Here is a 23,468-nt window from a genome sequence, read left to right as displayed (position 1 = left end):
ACAAGACTAGCAATATCTCAGCTGTGACTGTGTGCGCTGTGCAAACATTGTGTAAATGTTCTCCTAAAAGTGCCCTAAAACTAATAAAAGATAAGATATTAATACAGTTCAACTTATAACCTTTACTTTTTTACTTTTTGTAATACATTACACAAGCACAACAGGAAAATCAAACATAATATAACAAATAAAACACATTCATAAAATTCAGCTTTCATACTCAACAGCATTATGATTTCTTATGATTGCAAGCTTTCACTGTTATTGGCATCACCTAATTAAAAGCCTTAAGGTGCATGTTGTGGTGAAGCAGTGCTATAGAAAGAAACTGAAGTAAAACTGAATTATAATGAATAGAATTATCACCTTAAAATCATAAATGACTTTTTTTTTTACACACAATTTATAACCTTGACATCTCTAACATAATTTGTTCTTGTTGGAGACTTTTTAAGGATTTTTTTTGTGTGTGTAGTCAAACAAACTTAATCTCAGGGTATTTTATTCATTTTGTTTAGCAGGAACTTTTAAAAAAAAATCTTTTAAAGAATTGGCTAAAAACTTTTCAAATTCAAGAATTTACTTAGAAGTGTTTTGTACTTTTTCTTTAACCTGCTAGGACCTGGCAACCAAAATCACATTTTGGGTTGTCTAGACCAAAATGCTACATTTTGCTCTACAAGGGCCTGATATCCACTTAAGCTGGGCAGACACTGTGCGATCTTTTTCGTATTATTCAGCTTCTGCTCAAACTGCACGATTGACTCGCAGGGGTTAGAAGTTCGCAGGTCACGATGCAGGTCTCACACTATGCGGCCCGATGCCCTGATGCGACCTGAGTGCTCACACTGTGCGTCCATAACATGAAGGTTATAACGGAAAATCTGTCGCTCGCTCTCCCTCTCTGTCTTTCACTCACACAGACACACCACCACCATCAACTTTGCTAAATTGCTATTGAAAAACATTGATCAGGCAGCTGTGATTGAGCAGCAATGTCCATCCAATTATTTTCACGGTTGTTGTGGTCGTGATAATTTTGTGAGGCCACATCGAAAAGGCTCAGATGAGCTTGCCAAAGTTCTACAAGTTGTGCCTCCATCGCTTGTGTCCAGATCACACGCTGCACTGCTGTGCTACTCCGTCTTTTTCACCGACATTTATGTGTTTGCACATGTGCAGTGTAAGAAGCTGCGGTGACCTCCTCACGACAGTCGTGACCAAGCAATTGATGATCGGAAGCTGGTCGTGAGGTGTTAATCGCTTCTCATTACCCCACGTATACTACATGATGCACGACACACGATGAAGGCGAAACTCGGGCCGATCACCAAAACGGTCGCACGACTGAAAAATCGTCTCAAAATGAGCCAAAAATCACAGTGTAAGCCCAGCATAAGCCCAGATTTACGAGGACATTATACTGCCACTGTTCTATTGAAATTTTAAACAAATATGCTCATATGTGGATCTCATTTTTCTCAGAAACAAAAATTATCTAAAAAAAAAAAAAAATCTGGTAATTCTTTGTTTTTACATATTTGCCAATCACCCCAAATATCAAAGAGAAATTAAAAATGCATGACATGGAAGAGTTTGGGTCTTAGGAGGTTAAAGAACATGCACGGTGAATTTAGAGAAATAAGTTTAAAAAAAAAACACTTTGCAAACGTACCTAACATTCTGTTCATGCTTTTTTGAGTATTTTTTTGACAGATTTCTGAGTGTGGCTAACATTAGAGCCCAACATCAGACTCGTGACCGTGGCTCTAGCTCTGAATTGGATAAAGGTTAAGAATAAGGATCAACTAATGTTAGCAGTGCTTACACCAATAACTTTCTTTCTTTCAAAGCTAGCATTCTTGCACCTGTACAGAAGGTGATCAGATCTCACTGTCCTCTAACACAGCAAACACGTCACGTTTCACCTTGTTTGTTTATAACTTCCCGTCACAGACGGAGGGATGCTGCTGGCTGGTGACGGGTTGCTACGTAGAACCAGCTGAATAATTAATGTTTTTGACTGGACTCGACTTGACTAGCGAGGACGGCAACATCTGGTTGACTAATCGGACACAGGTTCACAATAAAAGCCAATTAAATGCTTTTACTGTGAAACAGGGAAGAGTTAGGCTGATTGCCATTGAAGCTGGGTTGATGTCTTGTGTGGAATTGCAGGACTCCGCTGAAAAATGCAATATACTGAATGCAACTGAAGTGGACTTATTGTTTTCATGGATGTATAAGATACATATAAGACATTAGTTTCAAGTAAGGAGGTCAGTGAATGGCAAGTAACCCCTGTGAAGCTGATCTAAACACTCAGTTTCATAGTTTTTAACCTTAGCCATTAAAAGCCGATGGGGTATTGTCATGACTCCATCGGGTCACCAAGAGTTTGAATCTTGGTTACGTTGACCTCCTTCCTGTGAGTACAGGGTACAGAAGGTTAAACTGTCTGGCAGCCAATCAGAAGAAAGTCCACCTACTGTAACAAGAGGAGTTAAAACAGCTTGTTGCAGACTGAGAATGAATTTAGAGTCTGTGTGTAAGATACTGTTTTGAACTGTGAATGCAAAGCTCCTCTAGTAGTGACCAAGGACAAACCGACGGAGTTAGAAATGATCGAAACACAGACTTTCAGTTCTTTCACCACATGCAGGCCTCACTCCCTCGGTGTAACACAATAAGCAGCGCTCGATAAAGGGAAAAAAACAAACTTTATTTCCATACGCAGCTAGGAGACGGACAGCAGAGTTATTAGATATCCACTTCCACTTCCCCACACTTCCACTACATATGTTTTCAGTGAGATTCATTCTTCCCCTCAGCTGAGACCAAAGCAGAAATATTGATGCTGAGTATGGATTGCAGCATTCTGCTTGTGGTGTGTTTGATGTATTCAACAGTATCTGGCAGTTGCCTTATCAAGCACCCTCTCTGCAGCCTTCGATCGATCGCTTCCATCATGCCATCATTAAGTGCTGGATGACATAATTGCCCTTTGTAGTGGATGTGGTGTGCAGGCACACTGTGTGTGGGGACTAAGCATGCCCTAATTTTGAACATACTAATTAAATGGGCTTGTCATCCCATCTCTGATTGTACCGGCCCTTCAAAGGAACATATTCCTCCAGTGGACATGCGGTCCCCCTCCCCGGCTTGGCACCAAACAGTGAAAATCAATGACTCATAATATGTTACTATTCACAGTTTCAGAAAACAGCTCGTTCCATCTGGATTCTTTTTTCCAAGCTTTCACTGGGCTGTTCCCAACAATCGCGGACCCGGCATCCTTTTATATGTACAGTAGGCAGCCGGTGAGGGAGCTCACTCTGATCCAGCTGCTCCAGCTCAGCACTGGGCGCACACTCATTAAAATGCACTGCTCCCCAATTATTTCCATCAATGAGGGGATACCTTTGCTGGCTACAACTTCAAAAATAAAAAGTTCAGACAGGGAACCTAAAAGAGAAAATAAATTATAGGCTGCAACAGCAGTGTACAGTAGATGCAAGAAGATCAGGGTTCGTGCGTAAAAGCAACTAAGCTGTGTTCTTTTATGTGTACAAATAGATAGAAATGAAAGTATGGCAACAGGAAAAAAAGATGTAGCGTGAGTATAGTATAGGGAAAAAGTGCAACGACAAACTGAAGCTCATCATCTGTGTTCTTCAATAGAATGGCTATGATGAAAGGACTTTATGCCCCTGTTTCAGTTGATTTTAATCTTTTTATAATCATCCCTATTAACCTTTTAACCTTAACACTCCCTCATAAAGTCTGGGATAAAAGCCGGGAGGAGGGGCATGCTTGAAATTGGAGATGAAGCGGAATATTTGACAAACGAGTGATTTTTTTGCATCAGTATCTGCCTTTTCCCCCCCCTTCGTTCTTTGGCACATATTCCAGCAGTGATTATTTCCCATTTTGAGATAGTTTGCAGTAATCATGCCTTCAGCTGTGTCCCAGAAGCTTTTTTACCTTAACTTACCTTATTACCTTAACATCACCGATTGGCTGACAGCTTTCTTGTGGAGACTTTCCAGTAAAAGTCCTCCTCATCGTCCTTCGTTTCTCTTGTGTTATTAACCTGCCTGCTTGCTCAAGGCTCCAGATAAGAGTAGGAGATGCTACTGCACTAACATTAAGTGAATGGACTGCTTCCGATCCATATTCACATATAGGAGTTGATTAAAAAAAAGACCAGAGGCATTGTCATATTTTTAAAAGGTTATAGCGGGTTTTCAAAATGCATTTTTCCTGGGGGAGAAATGCTTGTGTTGTAACTACTGAGACAGGTGCACTTTGCAGGTACACAAGGCTGAAAACATCAAAACTTTTAAAATTTGATCCAAATACACTGAATCTGTTTTCCAAGTGACTCTGTTGGCATCAGGATGGTGATAAAATGGCAATAAAACAATCAGTCTGCGATTGAATGGGGTCAGGTTGCCAATTATATGCCTACATCTTTTTCTGATAACACAGCAATTAACTGATAAATCGCAAATCTGTTGTTGTCTACACACAAAAAATGTACATTAGAAACATTAACTGCTTACTGTTCGAGCCAGATTTGAAACAGAAATTCCTCCACAAAGAACAATGTAGTTTCTGCAGGATGCAAAATAACATAGACACTTAGCAACTTGCTTTAAGATTGTATTACAACCAGAATATTACCAATTCAGTATGACTCTACTACGAGTTGCGCTCATCAGTGTAGACTGACTTACTATAGATGGATCGCCAGGTGTTGTCAATCTGTCTGCATTTGTCAATTAAACAGCAACCATTTGCAAAGCTTCACCAATCGACAAGACGCACCACAGTTGTTTGGAGACAGGTCTCAAAATCAAAAGTGGTTGCACAGAAGTTAAGCATGCAACACCCCCAGCTAGTCGCAATAAGTACTCCAACAGCAAAAAAAGTTCAGTGTAATAACAGCCATTGATTTTTTCTCCTACTTGTAAGGAGGTTGCTGTCTGATTTTTACTCTAGTGTGACTGAGCCGTTATATAGACAGCTAAGTCACTGATAACCAGCTCACCCTGGTTTCACATTGCGTGAAGGCTCGGCTGAGGCAGCCTGGTCAGCTGGCAGGAGCCAGTTTCTCTAGGAAGTCTCTTTGCTTGTGGTTGATCAAAGTCTATCCCTGCTCTCTGGGACTTAAGATTGTGACATTAGTTCTTATTGTGCACTGGAGATCAACTCTAAGTTGGAAGACCACATAAATCAGAACCTGAATCAGGTGGAAAACTGGTTCATGTGTCACAACAGGATAAAGGATAAAAGTCGCCCGCTGCTTTCGGACTCGTTTTGAATCTTTAACATTGGTCTTTTGGCTCGTATGACTTTTGGTTTTTGGAGTTGGAAGTTACCTTATATGGATGATAAATAGAATGCTAGCCTAATGCTAGCTAGCTTGGTTACCAAACAGCATTCACTTTCATAAACTGTACAGGTGCAGTGCCCGGGCACATATATTGTGTAGATATTGCCATGTAAATAAAATACGATTTCAATCAGCAAACTTGAAGCACAGATTCCTGGGATGTGTGGAACCATAGGACAACACACCTGTTAGTCTGTGTAGCCATGCTATGGCCATGGATGAGTTAAAGAAAAAATCAACCCACTTGTTATGAAGGAGCAAATCTTTCGTAACAGGAAATGAACGTCCTTTTAAGATTGTGACTGAGCTAACCAACAAGGACGGGATGTGTATTCAGGAAGGCGGAATTGGACTATCTGTCCTCCCACTGGAGACCCAGTCATTTATTTGTCTGTTATTTATAGTATGTCGTATTTAATTTAAGAATGTAGGGGTGAAGTACGACCACTACGACCATAAATAAAATCAAATTCTTAGGGAAACTTCCAAGTCTCTCAAGAATATCCAGCATCCCTGTCTTTGAAACTTGTAAAATGGCTTTTAAAGAGTTCACACAGCATAATAACATTAATGTTGCCACATTAGTCTAGAAGATCATACTATAGGATACTATATTAAAACTAACCCTAACCCTAATCTTAAACCTATACATTAGAAACGTAGATGTTTCTCTGCATTTTAATTCTTTTTCACCAAATTCCTACCATTCACTATCACTGTGATAATCTGGTATGTTGATCTGAGAAACAGCATCAAAATGAACAGATGTCACCCAGCAAAGATCTGTGCACAGCTGTGATTGATTGTTTCATAGAGCCGCGCTGTGCCGAGCATCAGGAAATCAAACTGAAAAGCAAATGTAAGAAGTTGATAATAAAAAAAATTTAAAAACTTTGTTCTTGTTTGTGTTATAAGGCAGGCTGTAATCAGATTTCCAGTCTTAAAACATGAATCCTGTCATTAGCCAGACCGTGTTGTTGTCATGTTTGTTTTCCACTGAAATGCCACATCAGTCATATTATGCAGCAGCGCTTAGGCAGACGTCCACGAGAGCACGGCTGTGATGTGTGCAGCAGCCCGTGTTTGTCCATCAACAATCTTGTTAGTGTCCTTGAATGTGACACTAAGACCCTTTACATGCCCTCATTAGATACTCTGGAAAAGCTGTTTTTTATTCATTAAGCTGGCAGTCGCACCTAAAATAAAATGTGACAAATTACAGGACCTGTTCATGCACACAAATGTAAAGCAAATATTAGCACTTTAAGCTGTAATTAGTGGAATTGGTGCTTCTTCTTCTTCTTCTTCATGCCTCTTCTGTCTCTGTTTTGCAGCCTTTGGACTATGAAAGGAAGCGGCAGTACAGTCTGCGTGTCCAGGTGGAAAACGTCCACATCAACCCCCGCTTCTACTCGAAGGGCCCCTTTAGGGACGAGGCCACCATCAAGATCATCGTTGAGGACGTGGATGAGCCGCCCGTGTTTGAGCGCGCCAGCTACGTAGTGGAGGTGAAAGAAGACGCGCCCAAGAACACCGCCATCGGCTCCGTCAGCGCGTCTGATCCGGATGACAAAAACAGCCTCGTCAGGTAAATGAACCAAGCTGCATCTCTTCTTTTTATTTCACAGCTTAGCTCTTTTTCAAAATTTGCTGCTGTGTGATCTTTCCGAACGCACTTCAAGGCAGCTATTGATTTCTATTCAAAAGCCAATGAAAAGGCTGAGCATGATAGCTCATTCAAGCACCACTTAATTGCTTTTGCTGGAGGTTTCAGTAACATCTGAGCAAGTTGAGGACCACTCATCAGTCTTAGTTAACAGTACAACTACTGGGAGTTGGAGAACTGACAAAATTAGCTTTTAAGATTCGGTTTGGGGATTGTGTTGGCTTTACAAGTCATTTAGATGATTTAATTACAGATTGTAAAGGCAAAACATACTTTAAAATATACAACTAAACAAAAGGTACAATAACTAACCCATCTAAATAATTTAATTAATAAACAAGAAGAACATTAAGGAAAAGTTAAAAACAATTTTTGGATAACCAGCAAGCCACCCAGCTCTCCCTAGCTCTCGATCGAGCAGATGTCATATCCAAATGTGTGTAAACATTATGTGTTTCTAATATTTTATATGGGTTTGTATGTCATTTTAGGAGATGTGATCAAAGTCTTTTATTTTAGCAATGCTAAATGATTGAAAATGTGTCAAAAAGCTTTTCCTGAGCCAAGTTTCTTCCTGTTACAAGGGAGTTTTTCCTCCCCACTTTAACTGATTCTTGGGGTTTTTGCCTGAATACTGTAGAGTCTTTACCTTACAGTGTGAAGCACCTTGAGGAGAACTATTGTGATTTGGTGTTGTATAAATAAACCTGAAGTGAAATTAATAAGTTAATAAATGAAGTGCATAAAATTTAATTTCTGTTTGTGCAAACATGAATCAAAGTTAATGCATCCAAAAGACTGAAACTACAGCATGCGTGGGCTCTAAATGAGCATAACTGCTGCTGAAAGAAGTAAAAATTTGGATTCTGTTTTATCTCATATACAATGACTAAATGTTAGCAAAACAAGAAAAAAGAAGTCTTATGCCCTTAGATTGGATTTTCAGGTCCCAATTATCTTTAAGACTGTTTGAAAAATCAATAAACACAACTCATTTAACAAAGTTGTATACCCCAATGGTTAGATCACAGCTTCAGTTTGTGGTTTGAATAAACATACATTTACTGTGATATTGACCTGTTCTCGCCCACTTACATTATAAACCATCAGTCACTGTCAACATCCAGTGTAAAATCCACTATAAAAATCTGACTACAGAGGCTCACATGCTTTGATAGCATAGTCTAAACTCAAGGCTGAGCTTTTCGCTCTTTAAGCAGCTTCACACAATAAGAAAACAAGACAAAACTCAAGTAAAAACCACCGTGTGCACCTTGAGTTAAGCATATAATATCTCACTAACCGATTTCTATACAGAGTCAATATTTGGAGCTCCCATTAAGTGAATTATTCATCTTTAATGCGAGATGTTGTTTAATGTTCTGAAGGTTGTAAATGGATCTTTGTGCTCTTGTTTTCTTCACCATTAACATAAACAGCGCTAAAATAATGAGGCCTGCGCAGGGAGACACTTTGTTCTGCTACACATACAAAATGCAGCGAAATAATGAAAAGTGCCAAAAGTTCGCTTACACAACTTAGCTCATGGAGATACAAAATTATGCGAGCGTTGTATTAAATGGGAATAATGGCAGTGGGGTGTGAGGCTGTGCCTCGACTCCGCTTCAGACTTTTTCATTTTTATGATGTACTAAGGGAGTTGGCTCTCAAGGTTGAAGTTCCACCACTTTATTGCAGGTGTCAAATATGATATCATTCTCTTTTATCGCCCATCATCAAGGAGGTAGCTACCCTGTGGCATTTAAAGCCGTGCAGAGGGGGAGGAGGGGGAGGGAGGAGGGTTGGGAAGCCCGGGGGCTGCCTGGCATGAGGAAGTCACTGAGACGGTTATCTTTATTAGCTCGCTGCGACTTGCGGACACGTGCACGTGTGTGGCAGGGATGCATACGCAAGTCCTTAAGTAAGCCATAAGTGCAGTATATAGACTCATGCAGACACATGCATGTTTCATCCTACATTTTTCCTTCTGAATGAAGATTTCAGGTCAGCTCTTTACATGAGATTTGATTTACTGCAGTCTGCAGCTTACATGCTTTTAAACGGAATACTTTGGCCTGAACAAATACGAATAAGATGTGATGAACATGTCATGCATTTCCCTCACTGAATGCCTCTTTGGCAAGCGTGTCACTGGCTCTGTGAATGTGGAGAGGTATCGTGTTTTCAGTGCTGTACTGTCCGTGTTAAGAGCTTTTATTAAAAACCAGATTCTCTACAGAAGGAGAGTTGCTTGGATGCTGACATTTCTGGAGCAGTGTACTTACATATACACTCATCAGCCATTTTTGGGGGGTATACTTGACTACTCATCTGGCAGAAACTCATTTAGGCATATAGACATGGTCAAGATGACCTGCTGAAGTTAAAGCTGAGCACCAGAATGGAGAAGAAAGTGACTTTGAATGTGGCATGGTTGTTGGTGCCAGACAGGCTGGTCTGAATGTGTCAGAAAATGCTGATCTGCTGAGATTTTCCTACTTGAGCATCTCTAGGGTTTAGAGAATGGTCCAAAAAAGAGAATATATCCAGTGAGCAGCAGTCCACTGGGAGAAAATGGATTGTTGATACCAGAAGTCAGAGGATCAGGTCAAACTGCTTTGAGTTTATAGGAAAGTGAAAATAATCACCATTATAACCAAAGATAGCAAAACATTTCTGAATGCAAAACACATTGAACCTGGTAGCAGGTGTGCTGCAGCAGCAGAAGACAACACTGCTAAGAACAGGAAACTGAGGCTACAGTTTGCAGGGGCTCACTAAAATTGGGCCATAGGAAATTTTAATATTGATTTCTTGAGTCTTGATTTCTACTGCAACATTTCTATAGGGTCAGAATTTAGCGTAAACAACATGATTGTGTGGATCCATGCTTGTGGGAGATATTTTCTTGCACCTCTTAGAACCAGCTGAGCATTGTTTAAACAGTGCAGCCTACCTGAGTATTGTTGAGTTCACTGTACTCAAGTGGGCTCAACAGTCACCAAAGCTCAACAAGCCAGTCCAATAGAGCATCTTTGGGATCTAATGGAACGGATGGAAAACATGGATGTCCAGCCGAGAAATCTGCAGCATGATATGAGGCTGTCATGTCAATATGACCAAAATTCCTAAGGAATATTTTCAGAATTAAGGCAGCTCTGAAGGCAAAAGGCAATCCAACTTAGTACTAACAAGGTGTATAATAGTAAAATGGCCAGTGAGTGTATGTTAAGATAGATGACGTGCAATAAAGATAATAGAGATGGGCTCATGAAAATGTTTATTTCACTCCTCTGTGTTTAATCTGATGTGGGTGTTTATATGGAGCATTTCTAATCTGCTTTATTATTGAAGAACTGCTGTAGAGCCAGTATGTATGTAGCTGGTGGCTGTCCATCCCACTGTGATGGGATCTCTTTAGTGATGTTCAGACCTTTAAAGCACGAACAATATTCAAGGTTATTAGAGAACATTTCATTTAACCGGGGTTCAGATTTGCCATAGTGGAGCTTTCGAACACTTTTTTATTAGCCGTCTATATTGGCCAGCTTGGATGAGAAGCCCTCAAAGACCATCGAGTGCTGTGAAAAGTGGCTATTTGAACATCTAAATGTGAATGTGAACCCTGATGTTCATCTGGGCTAAATATGGTTAAAGAGTGAGTCATTTTTTTAGTCTTTTAGGTGCCATATAACAGCATTTCAGTTACCATTTTTCATAGTGTCGTTAGCACTGCTTTGCATGGACATGTAGCCGAGCTGGTGCTCGATACTAAGGATAGCTAACCTCTCCAAAATATAACAACTGAAATGATTTCGAAACAAAGATCATTTTGATACAGATTTTTTGACCTCGTGTTGAAGAAAACATTCTCAAAATACTGTGTCAAGTCGGTTGGTCTCTTCAGAAGGGAGGAAAGAAGCAATAATGTAGGTCCCAACCCCCTGATCACTAACATTTCTGTAACCCTCCTCGTCCTTCTGCCTGGCCTTCCAACCAGCCAGCTGTGTGCCTGCTGAGAGCAGCACTTTGGTTGTCCGGTCAGGACGAGGAGCGCCGTTATCTCTGCGCCATTAATCAAGGGAAGGGTTAGACCCAGGCAGCTGAATTATTGGGAATATTAGAAAAGCAATTAGTAAAGCCCACAGCTGACGCACATCTAACAAGGTTAGAGTTACTGTCGGGCCTGCGAGGTGGTAGAAAAATAGGTGGGAGTGTTTAGATAAAGACACCAAAATGTTTGTGCGGAGGAAGCAGCAGCAGCAGCAGCAGGGAGGGGCTGAGGAGGTAGGGGTGACACCCATGGGGAGGGGGAAGATCGGTGGAGGGAGGAGAGGGATGCGGCGATGCATTGAGAGCCGCGGTTCATAGTCTCCCCTCGGGGGTCTCCTTCCTCTTACGCCGGCCCTCCTGATGCCTGCTACTCCATTAATCACACTGATGCATCACAGAGTAGTCTGGGAGGCAGAGAAAAACAACACAACTGGATAACCTGTTGGCTCTAATGTGTGTATCAACACAGGGCAGACTATTCAAGACTGCTAGTGCCAGACAAGACAGTTTATTATTATATGTCACAGGTTCAGTTCCCCCCAAATAACCAAAAATAGATCATTTTATTAAACTCCTGCTGGATGTATCTGGTCCAGCAGATGGGTTTACTTTTACAGTATGTGCTCAGGTTTTTCTCAGGCTCCACGTCTCCCACTGATTTCTCTGTGAATACAGCTCAATTACACCCGCTGCTTGCTCCTCTGTGGTGTTTTAGTTGCAGCAGATGTTTCAAGGTGTAGTCAGACAGCTCTAGGCCTAATAACAATAAAAACATACCCGATGTAAACGTGGGCCACCTTGCCTTCAAGTTTCCTTTTTGTGCACGTCTGGGCTGCTCCTAGTGCGACTACCATTTGTAGGTCACTCCCTTTGTGACTTCTTGCACGTGCATGTTTGTGATACCAGAGTCAGCAAACGTGTGCCAAACTGATCCAACAAAGATGGTTCATCTCACCAGGAGAATGAGTCTTTTTGGATGGCTGCTTGCTACTCCTTTACTTTACTGGCCCCATTACCTGATAGTTGCCCACTACCATTTTCTGCAGGAAGTAGCTTATTTTACATTGGTGCTGTCAGCGTTAATCTCGGTAAAATGATGTCAACTCCATAACCGCATTAATGCTGCAAATCTCTGTTAGCGAGTTAGCGTGGGTCGCCCCTTGCGTGGGGCTGCATGGCGTCCACGCGTTAGCGCGATTAGCTAGCGCCGTGCAGCCCCACGCACGGGGTGATCCACGCTAACAGAGATTTGCCGTCTACACAGCATCCCCCCTCCCCTTTAAAAAAGTAAAAAAAATAAAAATACACTCTAAAATTTTCATGGACCACCTTTAGCTTTGATGATGGCACCGTTCACCGTGGCATTGGCAAGCTTATCCAATGTCACAACATTTATTTCCAGTCAGATTTCTAATAATTTTTGGCCAAGATCTCCCCGCGTACTGTGGCACATTCCAAAGATTGTGCTGGAAATGACTGCACTGCTCTTTCACAGTTTGAACCCAGTGATTCCTGACATTGTCATCTCGGAATGTCCCGGTGCCACCGGGAAAGAAATAAAACATCTGATAGCATTCAGTACATTCAGCTGACTTCAATGGAAAGCTATTACTTACACCGTGACCAACTGGTGAATCTTTTTTAGCCGGGCGGTGTATATTTTATGGCAAAAACAGACATACTGTATTTTTTCTTTTTAATGACTTAAGTGCTATTAAAATATTCAAGAGTCATGACCGTCCCTCGTTTTTATGCCACGGATTTGTTCTCCAGGGTCAGACTAACTATGCTACTCTGGCCCCGGTGTGTCTGTAGAAGAAGAATCTAAATGTAGCTTATGCTGTGCTACTGTGTGCGCCCATTTTCTTTGGCCTCACCAACACAGTCTTTACTTGGCATTTCCCAGATTTGGATCACTACAACTTTATCCTCTTCCACAAAAAGAAAATTAAAGTAAAAGACTCACTGTCCTGATACAGTGGAGGACATTTAGCCTAATTTGCAGATGGTGAAGTCTTTCAGGAAGTGATTTTAAAAGTAGATGCAGTCCTGGAAGTGATCCAGAGAGCAGCCAAAATTAAATCAGTACGAGTCTTGCTTTTTGATGCTTTTTTCAGATACCATACAAATGAATAGAGAAAAGCTTTGTAAATTCAAATTAACTCATATTTTTCTTATTTGTGCATATAAAAAAAATATATATATATATAAAGATAATTGTGTTCCTTTCAGCAAAGTAGACTTTTCTTCTTCACTGTGTCCACCACACAGAATGTCAATTCGACCAAGACACACCTGAGACGCTCTGTCAATGTGACTGTACCCTGTGTCTGTTGCCCTGGGAAAACAACACATTTCCACTCAGCATGAGTGCACAAGTTTACACGCCAATCGTTGTCTGTGTGTTTTGTGCAGGTACACTATTGATCGGCGCACAGACATGGACAGAGTGTTCAACATCCATGCAGGCAACGGGTCAGTGTTCATCCTCAGGGAGCTGGACAGAGAGGAAAACGCTTGGCACAACATCACCGTCATCGCCACCGAGTTCAGTAAGTGCAGCAGCCGGACCAGAAAGAGACATTTCGGTTCACGTACTTCCTCCAATTCTGTCAGCCAAATTGGATTTTTGGGACCCAAGTATTGGCTGGTAGCTGCTGTTTGTTTCCCCAGCCCATAGTTTACATTCTCTAAAAATAGCATGGGTGCCCATTTATCTGTTTTCCCACTAATTTAAAATCTAAAAATCAGCAAGCGTCTTTGTTTTCTAATCTGCTGCTGTTAATTCAATGCTGCCGCAAACTGCTATTTCCCTTCATCTTTGCCAGTTGTCTTAAAAAAAAAAAGATCCTAATAATTTCCACATCCAAAGACCTTATTTTACCTATTATTACTTTATTTTGTCAGTGAAAACTAGAACTTTGTGCAGATTCTGCGCATAAATATAACTGTGGAAACAAAGAAATCAGCAAAACTTGGAGCATCTGATTTATGTTTTTAACCAGCTATTATTTATTTATATGCACAATACTGTAATGAGTTTGCTTGGAAACTAAAGCAGAGCTGCTGTTAATGAAATTTAATAATTACTCATGTAAATTCACTGTGTCCACCTTTGTGTTTCCCAGCCAACCCGCGACAGATCAGCCGGGTACCTGTATACGTCAGAGTCCTGGACGTCAACGACAACGCTCCAACATTCGCCACCAATTATGAGACGTTTGTGTGTGAGAACGCTAAGGCTAATCAGGTTGGTTATTACCCAACATAAAGCCGTAGTCATGGTTTCATCTAGACTTCCCAGTTTAGGATTATGCACCCGCTCCCAGCACAGCATGTAATTAGCGGGCCTCAGAGAGAATTTATAAATCTGTCACGTGTGTTTTAAGCTACTAGATAGTGGGACCGCTTCTGGGGACCAGACTTTCACATCTCAGGTTGATAAAGAGAAGTTTTCTTCCTCAAAATAGATTAAAGAAGTCGAGAACAGATCCACAGTGAAAAGAGATGTCTAGAGGTTCTGAAAAGACAGAGCTGCATTGTAGACCTTTTAATGTAAGACTCCCACAGCTGGGTTCGGATTTGCAGCTCTTCTTGGGTTGAAAAACCCAAGTCTGTGATACCTCAGAGATAAATGTGGATAGTGAGTCTTCAGTTTTAGGATCACTAGTAAAGTCCGAATAACGCCGTTTTACTAACAAAATGTGGTCCAAGCTGCAGTTTGCAAGACTTCTTTGTAGTCTTTACAGATAAAAAGTCTATTCACAGCATTAGCCTGTGATAATGTAGATGTTTTTCCTCTGGCCCTGGAGTATTGTGCGATTTGTCCTTCTACATCAGGGCTCCTCAATGTCAAATTAGAGCCAGCATATGAAAAAAACAACTGATTTTGTAATGTGTGTAATCAGAGGATGTCAGTTTTGGGGTTTTTTGTGTGCTTCATAGTTTCTTTTAAGCACGAGTGATGTGGCTGTTACATTTCTTGTCGCAGCACGTCTCCTAGTGCCAGTCCTAAACCCAGATAAACGGCGAGGGTTGCATCAGGAGGAGAATCTGGTGTAAAATCTTTGCCAAATCAAATGTGGATCATCAATAAGATTTTCACATGATTGGCCGACACCTGGCTTAACGACGACTGCCACCGGTGCTGTTGACCAGCAGGGTGCCCGGGGAAACTGTGCTGCTGTCTATGCTAAGGACAGAGTGAGATGGAGGTAGATGAGTCGCCTTGACAACCCCTAAAGGGAGCAGCCGAAAGAATATGAAGAAGCCTAGAAGCTTCTGTCTGGCTACAGCTGACTGTGTTGAGACACCTGCCAATCAAAGGAGCCGTCACCCCCCCCCCGTACAGTTGTTATGGGGTTTGCAGGTGTTCATTTATGCACAACTCTCCAAAGGTCTGGCCACAGCATTGCAATCAGGGTTTTGGGTCATTGCAGCAACTTGATTCTTGTTTTTACTTTGCTTTGTTTTTTCCATCAGTTCTGTTGTGGATTTCCTGTGATCATGGTCCTGTTAATCAGCACTTGGCTGCTGCTTGCCCCCTTAGTTCTCTGTACTTAGCTTATCTTAAGAAAAATATATATCTTCATGAGTGTAGAGCCACTCTTCCTTGTGCATAGTAATTATATTTTCAGGTGTCGTTCACTAGAAAGAACCCAGTTATTACTTAGGATAGGACAAGGCAGGGATCCTCACAATTCATCTCTCCAAAACTGAGCAATTTACAGTAAAATGATCTACTTGAATACAAGCCACTCTAAGCCAGAGGATAAACACCTATTTTTGAATTTGAGGTGAACTGTGCCATTAAGTAAATACAGCATCACTATATTAAACTCATACTGTGTTTCAAGGGGAACAAAATGATCCTTTATGCAGAATCAGCCTGGTGCCTTCATGTTGCATCAGATACAGATGAGGCCGCTTTAAACTACTTTGTATCCTGCTAGGTAGCTTAATTCAATGTGACACTTTGCTGATGATATCCTTGCACACGTTTACCATCTGAAAACCTCTTGAGGTTTATTCCTTGTTTGCGCGCCCTTAACTATTTGTCTTTACGAATTCCCAGGAGAACAAACCATCCCTTTAATCTTAATAAACAGCTCGGTTATTCATCACAGCAGCCGATGTTAACATGCAACTACCAGATGCTAACGAGCATGAAGTGGAGTTATCTTTAATTAGACGCATTACAGCTAGAGAGACAGCATCACAAAAGCATGTATGAATTAGATTTGTTGGTTGTTTTATTCTTTGTTTGAAATTTAACAGCTGTGTTCTTGCTCAGCTTCCACTTCCTCTTCATAGCTCTGCTAACCCATTAGCTAGCTAAAACACTAGCACCCGCACAAACAGCAGTTTAGCTGTGGTTAAATGTTCACGGCTGGGGTTGGGTTGCCCTGTCACTCACCTGTGTGCTTCTCACTTCAGGTGATACAAACCGTGGGCGCCACAGATCCTGATGCCCCGCTCGGAGGACACCGGTTCTTCTTCAATCTTGCTCAGGAAGCTGCTGGAAAGGCAAACTTCTCTGTCCATGACAACAAAAGTAAGACACTGCGTGTGCCCTACATTCATTACCTGTTGTTAATGTGCTGTATGTGTCATTGATTGGTTGACGTTTTACAGTAAATAACCAGATTTTCCCTCATCAGACAACACAGCGTCAATCCTCACAAGGAGAAACAGCTACAGCACCCTGCAAAAGAGCGTCCACCATGTGCCGGTGGTCATTTCTGATGGAGAGTTCCCAATGCAAAGCAGCACCAACACGCTGACCATCAGAGTCTGCACCTGCGACCGCAAGGGCAACATGAAGGCGTGCAACGCAGAGGCGCTCACAGCGAGGGCGGGGCTCAGCACCGGCGCCCTGGTGGCCATTTTGCTTTGTGTCATCATCCTGCTCAGTGAGTACAGCCTTACGTTCTTTCTTGCATAAATCTTTTTGGGGCTTTTCACTACAGAGCTTCTCCAGCAAAGCAATCCATAGGAGGTGTTAAACAGTCGGTTTCGTATTTCACTGCTTAATTTGATTCATCACTTCCTGTGGGCGGATAATTCTGCCAGTGACCGCAGCTGTCACCTTAATTTGATTTTAACCGCGAAGCAGCGAAGATCTACAGCATCTCGACTGACTTGAACAGGATGCTTTTCTTCATTGCATTAGGATGGTGAGATAGGAGCGTTTTTATTTAAAACTACAGCCTGGTGAAGGTTTCAAAAGCCAAGTAATTATTGCTGCCATACCTTGAAGCACCTTTACTTCTCAGTCTTAACTCAATCTTAACTCAGTAAGTATAAAAACCTCAGCTATAGTATTAATGCCTCTCATACAATATCGCGGGTTTACTGGAAATTCATTTTTTACTGGGCATTAATATTGAGTTTCATAAAATAATATGACTTAAAGTAAAAAAAGAAAAACTTGGATCCTTTCTTAGGGGTTTCGGCGTGCTTTGAAAAACATGAAAACATACATTTAAGAAAAAATACATTTCAGTTTTCACAGTGAACAGCGTTAGTATTAACATCTGAGTCAGGACACGTCAGCATAAAAAGTGTGTGGATGCTGTCATTAGATTTGTACAGATAATACAATGTAGCTGTTCATGCACGACTACCAAACTGTCCACCCTCAAGGGCCTGTTGTCTGAGAAAGAGCTGATGATGTAGGAGCAGCAGACCTTGGGGCCATAGTGTTTCAGACAACAGGATATTTGTACTTACCCCATAGCCCAAACAAGTCATGGTACAACAGATGGCTGTGGCCTCTGAGAGCTTGGTTCTACAACCTGGTCACTTCCTGTTGAAGGGAGTTCATCCTCCCCACCTTTGCCAAAATCTTTTCATTGTCCGACTCTTGGGGTTTTCTTTTTAATATTGTAATGTTTACCTTGAGGCTATTTTTGTGAATTGGAACCTGGAGTATCTTTCATCTTGCAACATCTAGCAGATCGCCTCTGTCTTTATTTGCGAAGGCAAAGAATTCCTGTTAATTTTAATCCAAAGAATTGAAGTTCCAACACATAAAGGACAGTTTTATGACCAAGATGTTTCGACCTGTTTGTAACTTTCTGGATGACCCGGATGAAAGCCTGCAGATAGTGAAAGCAAGAATAAAAAGACAGGATATATTGAAGGTCTTGCTGTTCTTGGCTGCATTGCTTTGCTGTTTTTGTGCACAGCTAGAACTTTATTGTAGTCTGATATAGTCATACACAGTATAAAAGATGGATGTAGCTTCCAGGTCCAAAAAGCAAAGCCATCATGCTTTAAACATGCATTCTTTTTAAATGGCCACCAACGAGTTTTACCTGTGGTTGCAAAAAAAAAAACAAAAAACCTTTCCAGTCCTAGAGAAGTCTATTACAATTGTCCCACTGCCTCAAACTCCGTGAACACGTCACTGATGAGTTTATGAGCTAGTCACTCATTTCAGGTTGCACGAATACAACATTGACTAAATTTTTTAAACTTTGGTCATTCCATGTTTCAAAAAGGAGGATTTTACAGGGTATGGGCTTGTCTGTCACAAGTTGTTAGCCAATAAGGGTGCAGCTTCACAGTCTGATCCTTGCTCATGATATCCAATTTTAAAACAACAAGAAAGCAATAGTGAAAACGCTCATTTGCAGTTTCAAAAGAAGATCGTCACAAAAATATAGGGGTTGTCACAGTAGCTATCTTTTATAAGACCTTATGGTTAGAGCGTATGTCACCAGGAACGTAAGACAAATCCAAGGAAAACATAAAAGATATAAAAATATCATAATTAATGATAAAAAATGACAAGGAGACTGTCTCAACTTGCTGAAATTTGAACTTCTTTCAAAAATAACGCTTAAACAACCCTGAGTTGTTTAACACCAATTGAATACTTAAAGAATAAAAGTAACCCTCACACCATCCCTTGAATGTCATAATGTTTCTTAATGGTACAGAGGTTGCATTTTTAGCGCGTAATGTATTCTGCTATGTTCTTAAAGGGGGTTCCTTTATGTTCTTAAGCAGCAGCGGCCCTGAGGAGCGAGAGATGCATAATGCATCCTTGTGGTAGCAGTGCCTGCTTTACAAAGTCAGACAAAGTCCCTGAACATCAGTGCACACTCACACAACATCAACAATTCCCCCAGGACAGTCACTGGCCTTCAGAACAAGGAGAGAGAGCACAGAAACAACAGCAAAAGTCACCAAACTCTCATATTTGTTCTCTTTGTTTTTGTTCTCCACACAGTGATCGTGGTGCTGTTTGCTGCCCTGAGGAGGCAGAGGAAGAAGGAGCCTCTGATCATCTCCAAAGAGGATGTCAGGGACAACGTCGTCAGCTACAATGACGAAGGGGGCGGAGAGGAGGACACCCAGGCCTTTGATATCGGCACACTGCGCAACCCGGAGGCCATCGAGGAGAGCAAACAGAGGAGAGACATCGTCCCCGAGGCCTTCTACCCTCCGATCCGACGGCCTGTGCTGCCCCCAACTCGGGACAATAACGGGGACGTGAGAGACTTCATCAACCAGAGGCTCCAGGACAACGACAGCGACCCGACGGCGCCGCCTTACGATTCCCTGGCCACCTACGCCTACGAGGGGAACGGCTCTGTAGCGGAGTCCCTCAGCTCGCTCGAGTCAGTGACCACTGAGAGTGACCAGGACTACAACTACCTGAGCGAGTGGGGACCCCGGTTTAAGAAACTAGCGGACCTGTACGGGGGCGACGACAGCGACAGGGATTCCTAACGAGAACCTGGCACACAGACAAGGAGAAAAAACAAAAATCCCAAACACATGTTGAAAACATCCGGAGGGTTCTGGTGCACGTGTGGCGAGTGAAATGTCGAAAGGACGGAGAAACGAGCGCCGTCTGTCCGAGTGTTCTTTCACCGCCTTCGATCACCGTTCAGTTGTCCCCTCCGGTGACCAGACGTAGGCTTTGTGTGTCCAGTCAGTGTTAGTTGCGTTTTTGCGAGGGCACAGTTAAAACAGACTTTGTGTCAAGACTTTTTGGTTTTTGTGTGTGTATATGGGGTGTACATGAGGCCCAAATATATCTATACTGATATTTTTTTGTTTCTTTTTTCTCCAAAGCTGCCTGTGACGGACACTTCAACAAGCAGTTTTGTAAACCAACAGATATGCCTATGTATTTTTGTGAGTTCTATCTTAGCTTGTGTATGTACGGTAATATGATACAATACGCTGTACAGTTGTTTTGTTTTTCTAGGGATTTCTATCTTCCAAACAATCCCCTCTTTCAGCAATGGCTGCCTCACTATAAACACTTAGCCACAGTTTGAGTTTGAGCCACAAGAAAATGAAAAATATGGTTCCTCAAATTTTGAGTTAGTTGTGGCAGGTGTTGAAAAGTGGTGGTTGTTCTTTAATGGTTATATAAAGCGGTGGTAAAGGACTGCTACTACAAACACCTGCAAACACACTGGTTTATCATTTTTACAGTATTTGATTTTCATCACCACACGGCTTAAAGCATTTGCTGTGAGGTGGGCTGAAATACCAAATATTTCCTTATTGAGCTGAATGTTGTCAGCAGTCTTTTTTTTCTCTGTGCAGGGTGAAATATGAAGTGCACAGAATAGTGTTATTTTCTATGCTGCAATGAAAATCCACAAGTCTAACATGTATCGGGCTCAGTTAGGGGGAAAATACTGGTCTTGTTGGACCTTTTTGCTCACTTCACTTCAGAAACACAGAGTTGGAAGATGCTGAGAGGATGCCACCGAGCCTGAAATTACAGCATTAAATTAGATTAGGTTAAACATCTTGTGGACAGTTACCATTAAAATTCATTATGCAATTTTATTTTCTTCCCTTAAATGGCTCATTTTATCTGTTTAAGAGAGAGTGAAAGGAAAGGTAGCACTTGAATCAATGTAAGCAGCAAAAACAATAGGGACATATTGACTGGAGCCTAAAGAAATAAGTCTGCATTAATGTGAAGCTTTACATCTTCATGCAAAGCGTCATAGCTCATGAAACGAATCAAGAAAGTTGCCTTAAATTTAAAGAAAAAGAGCAAAAAAAAACCCCCGCAAAATAAACACAGACACACAAAAAGAAAACAGCAAAATGCTTCCACAGACTTCATTCTCTTCTCACTAAGGAAAAATAAAAGGCTAAATCAGTGGTTTTCATCCTTTTTCATTTGACATATCCCCAGTCTTCTGTCTTTTTGCTAACTGTTGTTAGCTAATAATTTAACTGTTAACTGTACTTAAGCGAAAAATGCATTATATTAATACCTAATGTCAGCCAACTATCCTTTAAGCTAACAACTTTCTTTGTACCGTTAGCTAACACTTGATGGTTTTCCAGTCTTTCACCTTGCTACTATGTTAATTCATAGTGCTAGCTGACAACATGGCTACTAACTACACTTCAACCAAAAAAAGCCCACTGTGCTTTGTCCATAGTTTCAACTAGCTACTGTTTTCTGTATTGCTATTATGTTGTGCTATCAGTTGTTTTGTACTGTTAACAGACCAAACAAAAAAAATTCAGCACTGCTGTATTTATAATTTTAGCTAGCTGTTCATCCATTCTGTTTAGCTAATAGCATTTTTTGCTCTATTAACAAACAGTTGCTAGCTCTACTCTTTACTGAGACTTTTAGTAACTATTTAAATGTCACTTTTGATTTTAGCCAGACAATAACTTTTTTCCCGTTAAGTGTTGCTAACAATTGTAAAGAGGTGATGGCAGTCAGGATAAAACACTTTATCGATAAGTAGGCTTTACTTTACTACACACACAAAACACAAGCAACCAATATATTCAAAAATGTTATTATACAACACTGTATTAACAAAAACAATTAAATTTGATAATTTTTGTAGTGATCTTTCCCCCTATTTTTATTTATTATAATTCTTTTTTTCTCCAAATCAAATGTTTTTATGTTCATGGTACACTTTACTGGCTGACTGGCTAGGTTCAAGGCTTAAAACTTTTTATCGTGTATTAATTTTATGAAAGATCATTGAAGAAGATGAATGGGAAATATACGTCCAGAGCCCTTAAAAAAATAGGGCGGTCACTCTTTTGCAAAAGAGTGATAAATGTGTCACACTACCTACCTTAAACACTATTTAGCTAAGATTTTGTGTCCTGAGAAGGGCTCCGTCCTGCACTGTAGAATGTATAATAATGTAACATAGCAGTACAGTAATAGAAATGTGCCAAAAAGCAAAGAACACCAGTATTTTCCTTTAAAAAAACCCTTCCATTATTTTAGTCTCTTCCTTTGCCCTTCACTACATGTACTGTATGTAGTGCTGAACATGAAGCTGGTTCAAATGTTCAGGCTTTACCCAACTGATTTCCTGTGGGACTAACAGCCCTTTCCATAAACATGCTTATCAAGGGGCACCTGACCTTTGAGTGGTGTGGAATTAGGTTCTTAAGCCCAGAGGTGTGTCCTCGGCTCAGAGAGAAGGTCAAAACATTATCCTGCAGCAAGATCACAAAGGTTTAATTTTTCAAAAGTAGGAGGAAACTTGTGAAAATGATCTCTACCACAGCAAAATTGGGAAATTACTTTAAGAGCTGCCTAACTACAAACACACAGCTGTGAAACAGAGAAAAATGTCTAAACCAGGAGGGCACAATGATATCAACAGGAAAAAAAAAAAAGGCCAGCTAAAACAAGCTCTGCCCTCACTTTAGCAAAAGGCCAACCAGTGAAGAGGCTGACATTTATCAGACATTTGAAACAGTAATAACAAAACACAATGGCATAATTGCCATAGTGCTACTTTTTCCCCCTCTATCACGAGCCAGCTGATTGCACAGTGGTTGGAAAATTCTTTATATCATATACACGAGTTCTCTTTTCTATTTCTTGGCTGCCTTGTTTTGTTTATTAGCTTGTTGCTGGAGCTCCTGTTGTGTAAGTGGCCATTTCAGACTGTGGTAATGTTGCTATGATAAGCATTTAATGGGTTTAAAGACCCTTCACTATAAGAAAACTGCTTTTCCACCTCAAGGTGCAATGCGAGGTCTCAAATGAAAGTCAACATGACAGCAGCACTCACCAAAACCATTTTTTCCCCTTCAGTCGTCACAGTTTTCTGTCTTCATACAGGATGTCAGCATATCGCCATCACGAAGCCGTACTTGTGTTTTCCTACGGCGAGTGTAATTGTCTACAAGCGTTGGCTCCGGGCTCAGTTAAAGTCGTCGAAAACATTACACATCCAAACAAACCATGCTGCCACATCATTTTTTTTTCCCTTAAAGCTGAGGCAATTAGATGGTGACACTGATGTCCTCTTTCTCCAGATAAAATAGATCTGTGGTTGTTGATGTGTAGACATGGTCGCTCTCGGGGCT

The 23,468-nt window shown here is 41.1% G+C and overlaps 1 protein-coding gene across 1 annotated transcript in view; it reads left to right on the top strand.

The window, feature by feature from the left end:
* The window catches only part of LOC146625369 (cadherin-10-like), a 51,433-nt gene extending 30,986 nt beyond the window's left edge, over positions 1–20,447 (top strand). Inside the window, exons 6-11 of the mRNA XM_085362787.1 lie at positions 6,733–6,986; positions 13,533–13,669; positions 14,246–14,367; positions 16,554–16,671; positions 16,778–17,029; positions 19,357–20,447. Of these exons, the coding sequence (XP_085218913.1) occupies positions 6,733–6,986; positions 13,533–13,669; positions 14,246–14,367; positions 16,554–16,671; positions 16,778–17,029; positions 19,357–19,859 (1,386 nt within the window). The 3' untranslated portion in view covers positions 19,860–20,447. The remainder of the gene's footprint in view (positions 1–6,732; positions 6,987–13,532; positions 13,670–14,245; positions 14,368–16,553; positions 16,672–16,777; positions 17,030–19,356) is intronic.
* Positions 20,448–23,468: the final 3,021 nt, after the last annotated feature.

Source organism: Diplotaxodon limnothrissa, linkage group LG9, assembly GCF_057381915.1.
Source record: "Diplotaxodon limnothrissa isolate DT_005_m linkage group LG9, D_limnothrissa_male_GT1.1, whole genome shotgun sequence".
NCBI lineage: Eukaryota > Metazoa > Chordata > Actinopteri > Cichliformes > Cichlidae > Diplotaxodon > Diplotaxodon limnothrissa.
Note: the sequence above shows the minus strand (reverse complement) of the source record. Positions and strands in the feature narration are given on the sequence as shown.